The 14109-nt window shown below is 32.0% G+C and overlaps 2 protein-coding genes across 7 annotated transcripts in view; one reads left to right on the top strand and one right to left on the bottom strand.

Moving 5' to 3' along the window:
- Nucleotides 1-7081, top strand: part of LOC139489595 (rho GTPase-activating protein 44-like) — a 74557-nt gene extending 67476 nt beyond the window's left edge. For 4 of the 5 annotated variants that reach the window (XM_071276192.1, XM_071276189.1, XM_071276188.1 and 1 more), the window contains one exon: nucleotides 5171-7081. In XM_071276192.1, coding sequence (XP_071132293.1) covers nucleotides 5171-5202 — 32 coding nt within the window. In that variant the 3' untranslated portion in view covers nucleotides 5203-7081. The remainder of the gene's footprint in view (nucleotides 1-5170) is intronic. The other variant, XM_071276183.1, reaches the window with a different exon arrangement.
- Nucleotides 7082-7814: 733 nt separating this feature from the next.
- On the bottom strand, nucleotides 7815-13390 carry LOC139489594 (exosome complex component RRP46-like). 2 transcript variants are annotated; one of them, XM_071276179.1, is made up of 2 exons: nucleotides 13283-13390; nucleotides 7815-8599 (listed from the first exon to the last, which is right to left on the bottom strand). In XM_071276179.1, exon 2 carries the CDS (start codon nucleotides 8588-8590, stop codon nucleotides 7919-7921), a length of 672 nt encoding a protein of 223 aa, XP_071132280.1. In that variant the 5' UTR covers nucleotides 8591-8599; nucleotides 13283-13390; the 3' UTR covers nucleotides 7815-7918. The 2 variants fall into 2 exon arrangements, with proteins under 2 accessions (XP_071132280.1, XP_071132281.1); XM_071276180.1 differs by having other exon boundaries at nucleotides 13190-13358.
- Nucleotides 13391-14109: the final 719 nt, after the last annotated feature.

Here is a 14109-nt window from a genome sequence, read left to right as displayed (position 1 = left end):
TGGCATATGTCCATTGTCCTTGACCTTGTTTTATGGTTCAGCAACTAAGCATAGTATAGTTTTTTTATCATATTAAAAATACTGTAAATTCAGAAATTATTGCGATGTTTTTTTAAATATTTAAAAAAATGCGATAGGACTATAATCGCAATAATTTAAACTCGCATTTAGATATATTTTATATGAATTAAACAGGAGTTTTCTCTATATCGCAAAAATTAAAATCGCATTTTAGGGAGCTACCATTTGAAATGGTAGCTCCCTTAGTCTAAAATGACAAAATCACAATAAAAAATGTTCACAATAATTTCTGAATTTACAGTACCAGTAATAAGATAATTATGTTTGGTAAATGTAATCCTTGTAAGGTCTACAGGTCTGTCAGACAATGTTCATCTGACCTCTACCTCATTTTCAAGGTTAAGTCTTTGTATTCATGTCTATATCTTAGATAATATAAGCAATTAGTCAACTTAATCTGTTGAATGAAATTATTGTAAGATGTACAATGTCAAATTGGCAGGTTTTATCTTACAATACTAATTTTCATGGGTCCATTTGTCAATGTAGCACTAGACTGTAATTACTGTGGTTGTCGGCTTAAATCCTTCATGTAGCAAGTGTGCTCCATGCTAATCTTAATTGGATAGGATTGTCAGTTTTCCTACAGAAGGTTGGTGATTCTATCTAGGCACTCTGGCTTCCTCCACCAATACAAAGTAACATCTACAAACAGAACAATAGTGTTTACAGTCAGTGGCATTTAACATCAATCAATCAGATACTATAAGCAATAAGTTAAATGTATTTAGTGTATGGCAAGATTTTTGTATGGTGTATATGTTTACTGGCAGGGTTTATATAAAACTTTACCTTGAGCATTTTAATGGTTCACAAGCCAATATTAGGTTGTCGCAGTTTTGTCAGTTAATCAGATACTAGAACTATAGTGCCACTTTAGTTGATATAATGAATGATTGTAAGATGCAGTTGTCTGCCATGTTTCATATAAGCTTGACCTCATTTTTTATGGTTCATTGGTCAATGTTAAGTTTTCAGGGTTTATAAGTTTATAAGATACTACAAGAAATTGGCCATTTCTAGTTGGTGGATGGAATGATTTTAAAGGTGGGCATGTCTGTCTGGCAATGTTCATATTTCCTTGACCTCTTATTCATATGTACATTGGTTTATGTTAATTATTCATAATGATGTTCGTTTTTCATACCGTAACGCTATTTATAAGCAAATTAAGCAATACATAGTCAACTGGATTTGTCGCATGGAAATATTATATGATGTGCATGTTTTCTGGCAGTATTCATCTGACCTTGACCTCACTTTTAAGGTTCATTGGTTCACTGTTCAGTTTCGTAACTAATTGTGTGTCTTAGATACAATAAGAAATATGCTAACTATATTTGGTGTAGTGTGTGAATTTAAGGTATACTTGTCTGTCGGAAAGGAGGTTCTCTTGACATTGACCTCGCCTGGATCATTGATAATGTAAAGTTTAAGTGATTCTTATATTTATGTAAACCTTCATATCACAGACTCAATCATGATAAATAAAAAAAAACAGCCAAGACATTTCAGCGTGTGCAATCTATAGTTACCGTTTGTTTTAATGCTATGCTGTTAGACCAATGTCCGAGGTTAGAAGATATTTTAGAGCTTGCTTAAATGTTTTACCCTGCCATATATGGTGTGTGTCTGTCACAAATGAAGTACCAGTGTATTTTCCAATTATAAAGGGCATATGTCCTCTACGCTCCCTTTGAATCCGTCACCGGTCCGGCTGTAATACCTCTTAGTTTTCATACTAAGTTAGAACTGCGAGCAGTATATCAATGGTGCCAATATATATGTTCCTGGTTAGAACAACCAGGCAGGTGTGTTGTCCATGTCTTTTGTGTGAAGTGTATCAAGTATAACCATCTTGCCTATAGTTAAATGATGTTTGGCAGAACTACAATCAAACTGCAGTAATGTACGAAAAGCATTGACAGTATATAATGTCATTTATATTTCTAATCAATGTATACATATAGGTCCATTTTATATTCCTTAAACAGAATTATACTTTATATTCCTTATACAGAATTATACTTATTTTCCTTAAACAGAATTCGTACTCTAATTATTAGTAAAATGATTCAAAGATATAAAATGCTTATGTTTTAAATCTTACGCTATTTTCGGCTTACTTTCAATGTTTCTTCATGAAACAACATATACACTCAATTAGAAATGTTGAAACTATAGTATAGATGATCTGGTGTGATGACATACTGGTTTACGTGCATTTCAAAGGAAAATTATAGTTTTAAAAATGACAAAAAAATGTCATGATACAAAAATTATCAAATTAAGTAGAATCATTCACTCAATGTACAGGTTTCTTTACAGCCGGGAATTGGTTTGTATTACTTGAATGAAAGCGTTTAAAAGCAACACTATTTTTACATTTATGTTGAATATATTGATTTTTCTCAAATTACCAAGGCTAACTTTAATATATTAAAAAATACATGTTCCTGTAAAGCTCACTTAATCATAATGACATTGTAGAAATAAGAAAGCGATATAATTGTGACAATAAAAAAAAACTTAAGTTAAAGAAAGACAGACCATAGTCAAAAGAGGAACAAAATGTCCTTAAAACACTATAAAATAAACTGAAACTTAAAATTGAGAAACACAATTACCATGGAAAATCTTGTGTAAACTCGGGTACTACAGTGGGTACCATGCATTTCCTGCTCACTAAAGTTACTACTTTCACTAAAATAATAATTTTCCACTTCAGTCTCTTCCCTTAGTCTCTGATGGATATTTGTCTGATTGGAAATCATACCACATCTTATTTGTACTACAATCAGTTAGTTGTATCCATTGCCAACCTTATTTTCCATGGTTTTTACAGCCGATTGCATTGAGTGTGTAGGTAAAGGCAATATCTTTTGTTAGCTTGCTTGCTAGTTGAACCGTAAAGTCATTATTAGGGAAGGTATACTACCCTACTTTCGAAGTAGCCTAGTCCTACAGACAGGTAGATTGGTAATCTGTCGGACTAGTCTTCTCTTAAGTCTTAAGGTAAGGTTTTTATGCCCCACCTACGATAGTAGAGGGGCATTATGTTTTCTGGTCTGTGGCTCCGTTCGTCCATCCGTCCGTCCGTCTGTGCTTCCGTTCGTCCGTCCGTTCAGGTTAAAGTTTTTGGTCAAGGTAGTTTTCGATGAAGCTGAAGTCCAATCAACTTGAAACTTAGTACACTTGTTGCTTATGATATGATCTTTTTAATTTTAAAGCCAAATTAGACTTTTGACCCCAATTTCACGGTCAACTGAACATAGAAAATGAAAGTGGGAGTTTCAGGTTAAAGTTTTTGGTCTAGGTAGTTTTTGATGAAGCTGAAGTCCAATCAACTTGAAACTTAGTACATTTGTTGCTTCTGATATGATCTTTCTAATTTTAAAGCCAAATTAGACTTTTGACCCCAATTTCACGGTCCACTGAACATAGAAAATGAAAGTGGGAGTTTCAGGTTAAAGTTTTTGGTCAAGGTAGTTTTTGATGAAGCTGAAGTCCAATCAACTTGAAACTTAGTAAACTTGTTGCTTATGATATGATCTTTCTAATTTTAAGCCAAATTAGACTTTTGACCCCAATTTCACCGTCCACTGAACATAGAAAATGAAAGTGGGAGTTTCAGGTTAAAGTTTTTGGTCAAGGTAGTTTTTGATGAAGCTGAAGTCCAATCAACTTGAAACTTAGTAAGCTTGTTGCTTATGATATGATCTTTTTAATTTTAAGCCAAATTAGACTTTTGACCCCAATTTAACGGTCCACTAAACATAGAAAATTAAAGTGGGAGTTTCAGGTTAAAGTTTTTGGTCAAGGTAGTTTTTGATAAAAGTGAAGTCCAATCAACTTGAAACTTAGTACAAATGTTCCCTATAGTATAATCTTTATAATTTTAATGCCAAATTAGATTATTACCCAATTTCACGGTCCATGGAACATGGTAAACGATAGTGCAAGTGGGGCATCCGTATACTTTGGACACATTCTCGTTTTACCTAACCTAATAATGACTTTACGGATAATGTTGCAAGCAAGCTAACCAAAGATATTACCTTTACCTACACACTCAATGCAATCGGCTGTAAATCAATGTAAAACAGATTGATACCTTAAGCTTATAGGATGGTAAGGTAACATGCATTGTTTGAAGAACATGTGTAAAAGTTTCGAAACAAAGTACCCAAATATTACATATTCTCTGCATGTGTTGTACCCATAAGAGATAAAATGAAGGCTCTACATGTGTTGCACCCTTAAGAAGGCACCACATGTATTGCACCCACAAGAAGGCTCCATGAGGGGGAGGACAGGGGGGTACCCTTCTCCCTTCTCCTTTCTCCCATTAGAATAAAACATCTCCTTTTGAGATATTTTTTCTTGAAATATTAGATCATTTTTTAAAAGGAGTAATATTTTATACTTTCTCCTTTCTCCAACTTTTTCTCCTTTCTCCCAGCCTTCCTCTCCTTTCTCCTTTCTCCCACCCCCTTTCTCATTTCTCCTACCCCCTTTCTCCCTGTCTTCCTTACCCCTGTCCTCCCCCTCCTCCATGTGTGTTGCACCCATAAGAAGGCCCTACATGTATTGCACCCATAGGAAGGCTATACATGTGTTGCACCCAGGAGGAGGCTTTTTATTGAATATCAAAACTTTGATCAAGGATGTATTCACTTCTTTGGTATGGCATATTATAATGTAGGTTATGGTAAAATGTTTGGAGTAAACAATTTCATATGTAACGTGATATTGTGCCAATAATTAAATGATCTGTGATATTAAATGATCATGTCAAAAAGTGTTGTCTAAATATCATTATCTGACAAACAAGGTGTTTTCTTTCAATTCCATTAGAATAGAGATAAAAGTATTGTACTTGAATTTTTGCGACAACAGTTTTGAAAATATCCATTTAATTGCTCAGCTAATGTGTCTCTAGTTATCTCTGTCTTTGTGAACATCGACCATCAAATCACCATAATGATGTCTGCAAGGTTTCAAACACAATTTCTGTTACCCCCAAAAAACCCTACGATTCTATGCATTTTTATTTAAATCATCCTATACATTTTGTATTATTTTTCAGATGAAAACAAGACTGAAACAATATCAAGCTGACTATAACTGGAAACTGCATATACAACATTCTCGCGAATTAGCATGTATTATCTTCATTGTCTGCTGTTACTACAATATATCACCTGAATATTTCATATACTGTAAATCCAGAAGAAAAAAATTACAGTATTAGAATGTGCATAATATTTTCCAAGTTAGAGGACAACTTTCGTTAAATTGAACAGAAAAGGTATATTGAACAACAAAATTGGACCAGTAGCTACAGGATTGCGAGATAACATCTTGAGCAATATTTGGTAGTATTTTTATCCCACAAATATATGACTCACATCACATCTTCTTATATATGGAGTTCACATTTAGATACAGTTTAGAATAATCAATTTGAAACATCTTCTACCTTTATTCAAACTTTCATGTAATATATAAAAACTTTGAGTTAGACATAAACTTCTCCATAATCAAGATAGTCATTAATTTGTATTTTAATGACAAATTGATGGAAATGAGGGAAATGGACTTATGTTTGATAGTCAAGTAAAACTTTAAAGACAGTGGTCAAAAGGTTCTGTGGAAACACTGATGACATTTTCATTGTACATACATATTTGCTTGATGCAGCATTATTAAAGATATTTATTAGCTTAGCTGAAAAGGGGTTCGTTTGAGCTGTTTAGACTTCATTTATAAACATAAGATGTGGTATGATTGCCAATCAGACGTACATAGTCCATCATTAAAATTTAGTATGCAAGTTAAACTGTTTACTTGTGTTTCTGAAATTGATTCACAGAATGGATTGGAAAAGATGATGAAAATTACATCCTTGCTAAAACACTAAAACACATGGATTTTTACGAAGATATCTACTCCCAAGCAAACTTATTTTTCACATACATGATTACAAAAAAAATTACACAAATAACTTCTTTTGCTGTGAAATAAAAACAAAATGGAATAGGGTAAAATTAACATAGAGATAGTGTTTTCAATTCTCAAAATATCTTAAAGTAAATGTAGAATCCTCCATTTCTCAATACTAATATTTTATACATGTACTCATCACTTAACTTAGCTAAATTGTGGATGTAAATTGTTAGGTCTCTGGAAACTCTTCCAACCTGTAGTGTTAAATTTATTATACATGTACTTTTTTTGTTATGTAAAATCAAATAAATTTCAAAGTCCATTAACAATTCCTCAAGAAAATGCAATTAAATAAAGTCTTTTTTCTCTCTTGCTTGACATGCTTCCTGTTCATTGCAATCATATGAAATGTAGCTACTGTTAATTCATAGTAATTTGGCTTGTATTGTCAATTTTAGAAATATGTTGTGCTTTACTGAAACCTTGCACTAATAAATCTGTTGGTACAGCCCCAATATACCTTATATTGTGGTAATCATGTTTGTATATAAAAGGCCCAAATATTTTTCCTTATTGTTCTCATCTATGCAATGGATTGTAATGCTCTAAAACTACTAAGGGAAGAGTGAAAGAGTACTGAAATGGAATGTAATAAGTGTGGTTTTAAAAATCAATCACATCTTTTGGACCTTAACATTTTTTTGTATTCAGCCGCTCAGGTTACAGAGGAAGCCCGCAATAGAAAACATCTTAATGATGAAACTCTGAATGCCCAAAAGGGCTGCCACACCAGAAAATCTATACCGACTCAAAATCCCAAAACTGTATGTGACTTACATAGTCCAATTACAAAAAATGTAGCATGATTAGATTAGAATTGTGTGCTGAAAGCGACTGAAACTAATACAGATTTGATCTTTCCCATTAATTATGCTTGTATTTATAGTGCTATGCTAGTGTATATATATATATATTGTTCTGTGATATTGTTTGTATCTATTGATAATCACTAAAATGACTTGGTTCTCCAAAATAAAGCATATATACCTTTTTAATTATTATTGATTATGTAGGATTTGTGAAGAGTATATTGGGTGAATGTTTATGAGATATAATTTCCACAAAACCAAGATCATGCAATGTATGATGCTCTCTACTACATGAATATAGATCTTTGTGAAGGAACTAATATACACATAAGGAGATGTGGTATGATTGTCAATGAGATAACTATCCACTAGTTCCTGAGGATGTGTGTGGAAGCTATAAAACCTGGTTTAATCCACCATTTTCTACATAAGGAAATGCCTGTATAAAGTCAGAAATATGACAGTTGTTATCCATTGATTTGATGTTTGAGATTTTGATTTTGCTATTTAATAAGGGACTTGGGATCCCGCTAACATGTTTAACCCCTCCACATTATGTATGTATGTGCCTGTTCCAAGTCAGGAGCCTGTAATTTAGTGGTTGTCCTTTTTTGTAAGTGTTACATATTTGTTTTTCGTTCATTTTTTGTACATAAATAAGGCCATTAGTCTTCTTGTTTGAATTGTTTTACATTGTCATTTCGGGGCCTTTTATAGCTGAGTATGCGGTATGGGCTTTGCTCATTGTTGAAGGCCGTAAGGTGACCTATAGTTGTTAATTTCTGTGTCATTTTGGTCTCATTGGCAATCATACCACATCTTCTTTTTTATATTTACAATTTTCTTTGGAGTTTGGTAATTTTGTTAATTTACCTAATGCTACTGAAAACAGAAAAAAGGCTCACATTAAACAACCAGGAGAACTTTTATGGCAGACTAAGTAGGATTTTTTTTCACCATCTTATTGGATGAAATAACACAGAACCATCTTACGGAAGAATAAATACAAAAACGTTGGCTCATTTTACAAAATTGTCTTTACTTAACAACTTTTCCATAGATTTCTTATAAAATTCAAACACTTGTTTACTGGATTTTTTACACAATGATGTACAATCTTTGAACTGTTGGGATGAGTAGCTTCCCTTGGTATTCACTGTTACAATACTGAAATCTTTATTGTCAAATACAAATGTTAATAAAGCTTTTCCATCTTTTTCCTGTTTGCTATTTGGATCAAGAATTATCTCCCCTTCATTGTCAATAAGACATGTAACTGCTGCTACAAGAAATTTCAAACTAACTCCTGCATCCAATAGAGCAAGACAAGCTGAATTTATACAGCATGCCAAATAAGAACCAGAATTTTGCATTTCTTGGATAATAATATTTATACCAGACCTTGGATGTGCTGTTGTAAGAATCATTGTCTCACATGTGTTACGAATTATCCTTTCAAACATTTTTTCTGCACAACCTGGAAGTCCTACTTTTGATTTGTAAACAACTTCTACAGTAGCTTTATCAAGAATCTCTTTGTTAATTCGAACCTCTGTAGGTCCATAAACAGCAGTGGTTACACATGTTTCTCCCTGCATTAAACATGCATCTCCATCACAGCGTGTTAATTGTCCAAGTTCACACATCATTTCACACATAACTTTGTCAACTTGATTATCATCTGTCTTCATCTTTTAAAGCTGAAAAATAATAATTTTACTAAATAAAAGTCAAAATGTTCAGTTACAAATACAAATGTATGTTCCTAATGTTGTAACTACAATAATGTCCCCTTTTCCAGAATGTGACCTATGATTAGACTTATAACAGCAATTGTACTTAAATGAGCAACATGACCGGTGCCACATGTGGAGCAGGATCTGCTTACCCTTCCAGAGAACCTGAGAATGACTGAAATCACTGACAGCTTTTGGTGCCAAAGGTGGAGTTCAGTCTTTAGTTTCTATGTTGTGTTTTGTGTACTATTGTTTGGTTTTTTTCTTTTTTTGTCAGTTTATTTTCGCCAAATGAGTTTGAATGTTCCTTTGGTATCTTTCGCCTCTCTTTAAGAAAATCTGAGATGTGTATCATATACATGCATAACATGTGTTCTTAAAATTATACACATCGATGATGAACAAAGGTCCCCAGAAGACTTATATAAGTATCATTCGGACCAAAATCCAGTTTACAAGAGACATTCATTAAACCACCTGAACTATGAATGTTTTAAATTTATATATCCCCATTTGCAGGTTAGGAACATAACCCCAAATGAGGAATATCCCTTAAATAAGGAACTGTCCCTGAAACAAGGGGGGATTTTGCTGGTATAAAAAAGTTTCTGAAATTGATTATACATGAGTATTGTTGCCAATCCTACTCCGTTTAGAGGGTTATTTTCGCGAGTTGTAAATTTTCGCTTATTTTTGCCGTTGAACGATATTGCCAAAATAAATTCCGCCAAATTAAAAGTGTTCATGTAAAGGTATTGATAAAAGTTTTTAATCCGCCAAAATGTTTCCCATTATTTTTTCAGTTAAAATCGCAAATTTTTACACCTGCGAAAATAGCCTGTTATACGGTATATAAGTATTGTGGTCACCAAGTTCAGTTGATCTATATTTGTTAACACTTGAAAAAGGGATATGGTCCTTCAAATATATTTTTTTGATTTTGCAAGACCTAAGAGGTGGGTCTCATTGGGATCTAACCGTTACACAGGATTGGCCAATTTTTTATAAAGCATCAAACATAATAGTCAAATATTTAAGGGTGAAAACAAAAAACAAAGTCAGCGGAACACAGGAAATAACAATGCGCTATTATGGAAATGAGAAGCAGGATACAGGATTCTCACTTTACAATAAGCGGGATCCGGGATCAGACCCCAATCCCCCCAAAATGAGACCCCTTAAGAGATACAGTTCGACAGCTAGTTTACAACCTGATAACTCCTGACTGACAAGACCCTGAAGAGGGCATCAAAGAAATTAAAATCAGTCTTCTTAGACGTCTTAATCATATATGGTCTAGCTTGAGACATAAAAAAATGATTATTTAATGACAGGATATTTTTTTATAAGTATAACTGACTTTGTGACAATCATTCATTTATTTGGCAGATACAGAAACAAAACATACTATAGTATCATACTATACTCTCATAAGAACCCAGAAGTTATATCTGAGAAACTGGGTAAGGAACTTGCATCTTGTAGCAGATGGCTGATTGATAATAAATTATCACTTCATTTGGGGAGAACAGAAACTATTCTGTTTGGGTCAAAACGTAAATTATCTAAAATCCGTAACTTTGATGTTACTTGTAATAATCACAAAATTTCCTCGCAAATTTGTGTGAAATATTTAGGCCTTAACATAGATAACTCTCTTTCTGGAGAATTTTTTTTAAATAATGTTATTCAAAAGATAAATTCAAGATTGAAGTTCCTATACAGACAGGCAAATGTTTATCAGTACAATCAAGAAAGACTTTAGTTACAGCTTTAATTCAATGTCATTTTGACTACGCCTGTTCTGCATGGTATGCTGGTGTCAGCAAAAAATATAAAGATGAGTTACAAGTACTACAAAACAAATGTGTTAGATTTATAAAAAACACTGGATATAGATCAAAAGTTGACCATAATGTATTGAATAGTATTGGTTATGTTAACTTTGAAAATTGTGTTAAACAATTGAGATTAAACCATGTACATAATATTCATTACCACCATTGTCCTGATTATATGTATTCAAATTTTACAAATGTGAGACATTTACATCATCATTTCACACGAAATAGCGAATATAACTTCTGGGTTCCTCCAGTTAAGAGTCAACAAAAAGACACATTTTATTTTAATGGCATACAAGATTGGAATATGTTGCCAATTATTGATAAAAAAAAATAAAGAAAATAAAGGAATTCAAAAGTAGCGTCAAAGAGCACTTGACCAAAAGTTATAGTGTGGCTTCATCAGACTCCTTTTAGTCGAGCCTTCGACTATAGTTGAAAAAGCGAGACTAAGCAATCCTACATTCCATCGTCGGAGTCCACAAATATTCACTCTGTGGTTAAAGTTTTTAAAATTTTAATAACTTTCTAAAACTATCCTGGATTTCTACCAAACTTGGACAGAAGCTTGTTTATGATCATAAGATAGTATCCAGAAGTAAATTTTGTAAAAATAAAATTCAATTTTTTCCGTATTTTACTTTTAAATGGACTTAGATTTTCTGCCAGGAAACAACACATTCACTCTGTGGTTAAACTTTTTAAAATTTAAATAACTTTCTTATACTATTTTGGATTTGTACCAAACTTGGACAGAAGCTTGTGAATGATCAAAAGCTAGTATCCAGAAGTAAATTTTGTAAAAATAAAATTCCATTTTTTCCGTATTTTACTTTTAAATGGACTTAGTTTTTCTGCCAGGAAATATTACATTCACTCCGTGTTTAAAGTTTTTAAAATTTTAATAACTTTCTTAAACTATCCTGGGTTAGTACAAAACTTGGACAGAAGCTTGTTTATGATCAGAAGATAGTATCTAGAAGTAAATTTTGTAAAAATAAAATTCCATTTTTTCCTTATTTTACTTTTAAATGGACTTAGATTTTCTGCCAGGAAACAACACATTCACTCTGTGGTTAAACTTTTTAAAATTTAAATAACTTTCTTATACTATTTTGGATTTGTACCAAACTTGGACAGAAGCTTGTGAATGATCAAAAGCTAGTATCCAGAAGTAAATTTTGTAAAAATAAAATTCCATTTTTTCCGTATTTTACTTTTAAATGGACTTAGTTTTTCTGCCAGGAAATATTACATTCACTCCGTGTTTAAAGTTTTTAAAATTTTAATAACTTTCTTAAACTATCCTGGGTTAGTACAAAACTTGGACAGAAGCTTGTTTATGATCAGAAGATAGTATCTAGAAGTAAATTTTGTAAAAATAAAATTCCATTTTTTCCGTATTTTACTTTTAAATGGACTTAGATTTTCTGCCAGGAAACAACACATTCACTCTGTGGTTAAACTTTTTAAAATTTAAATAACTTTCTTATACTATTTTGGATTTGTACCAAACTTGGACAGAAGCTTGTGAATGATCAAAAGCTAGTATCCAGAAGTAAATTTTGTAAAAATAAAATTCCATTTTTTCCGTATTTTACTTTTAAATGGACTTAGTTTTTCTGCCAGGAAATATTACATTCACTCCGTGTTTAAAGTTTTTAAAGTTTTAATAACTTTCTTAAACTATCCTGGGTTAGTACAAAACTTGGACAGAAGCTTGTTTATGATCAGAAGATAGTATCTAGAAGTAAATTTTGTAAAAATAAAATTCCATTTTTTCTGTATTTTACTTTTAAATGGACTTAGATTTTCTGCCAGGAAACAACACATTCACTCTGTGGTTAAACTTTTTAAAATTTAAATAACTTTCTTATACTATTTTGGATTTGTACCAAACTTGGACAGAAGCTTGTGAATGATCAAAAGCTAGTATCTAGAAGGATTTTGTAAAAATAAAATTCCATTTTTTTCGTATTTTACTTTTAAATGGACTTAGATTTTCTGCCAGGAAACAACACATTCACTCTGTAGTTAGAATTTTAAAATTTAACTTTCTTATACTATTTTGGATTTGTACCAAACTTGGACAGAAGCTTGTTTATGATCAAAAGCTAGTATCTAGAAGGAAATTTAGTTTTCTTCCAGTTGACATTACATTTAGTCTGAAGTTAAAAGTTTTTAAACAGTATTAGATTCATAAACTATCCTGGATTTTTACCAAACTTAAACAGAAGCTTCTTACAATTTAAAGATAATATCAACAGGAATATTTTATTGATTTATTTACTCATTTTTGTTGAGCCTGCGATTAACAGAAAGAGTAGGCGAGAATTTTTTTTATATTATTAATCATATTTTTATACAAGTTATTTTTATGTCATATTATTATTAATTTGTGTGTTATCGTTTTTTGTATGTCGAAACTATAAGCCGTTTACATGAAGGGACCACGTTGCAAACAAGCTTTAGAGCTTTCATGGGTTATCCTAGTCCAAATAATTATGACGTCTGGCAAGGCTATTTTAATTTTTTTTCTGGGACGAGAAAGTCATAGGAAGGCGTCATATATGTGTTAGTATTGTCTTTATGTATCGTACATATATGTATTGTGTATTGTAATTATAGATATGCTTGATATTTTATTGAATAAAATATTATTATATTATTATTATTCATTAAACATCATACATGCAAAACACGTGTTTACTTTTATAATTTCACACGAATCCCTGTGTCCTTTTTTAATAAGCTTTAGTGATGATGGATAATAGTTTTGAAAGAATATATATAAAATGGTTACATTCAAGCCTCATTAATAAGGTAACTGGTAGAATATGCAATCAAACTGCGAACTGTTCAAACACTTTGTTGGAAATAAAGGGAGGTAAATCTAAGATGTAAAAGAAAAAGGATAGAAAAAGAAAAGGAGTGCCGAATGATAACCGATTTACTCAAAACAAAATCCTCGTAAAACACAGTTCTCTAACATTTCTTTTTTTTTTAATTAAAAAAAGGCACATCAGATCAAAAATCAACATTTGATCAGATTTAAATGGTTTGAACAGTTTTTCAATTCGTAAATGATTTTCTGCGTAATCTGTCGATAAAATTAATAACACGGTGGAGTTGTCATTTTATGTTAAAATGTGCAACATAGCCTAAAAAAGCCAATGATATAAATCTATATGTTCACTATAAAGTAAAGTAAAGTAAAGTAATCTTTATTTAAAGTCGGTTTGCATATATATACATAATAACAGAGAACATGAGCTCTTAAGAGCTCTTTAACCGACTGATATTAATAAACAAAACATAGGGGGGACCGGGGTTGAATGAGACACTTTTTATGTTCTTGTCTATACATACAAATCAATTATACGCAGCTTTCTCACTAGACCTAGCAAACTAGACAAACATCTCGTGTACATTTTAAAAAGGATTTGAATCCACTAAAGCTATTTCTTAAGTCACATCTGACGATTTAATGGGGGTTGTCGCATGTCACAACCTACCCCGTGTGCGGGGTACGTAAAATCTTCAAAAACGCTTCTATGGCATAACCATTTCTATCTCGATGCAATTTGAAAAAGACTTCACGAAAACTTTCTAAATATTCCATAATTTTTT

Source organism: Mytilus edulis, chromosome 9, assembly GCF_963676685.1.
Source record: "Mytilus edulis chromosome 9, xbMytEdul2.2, whole genome shotgun sequence".
In the NCBI taxonomy this organism is placed as follows: Eukaryota; Metazoa; Mollusca; class Bivalvia; order Mytilida; family Mytilidae; genus Mytilus; species Mytilus edulis.
Note: the sequence above shows the minus strand (reverse complement) of the source record. Positions and strands in the feature narration are given on the sequence as shown.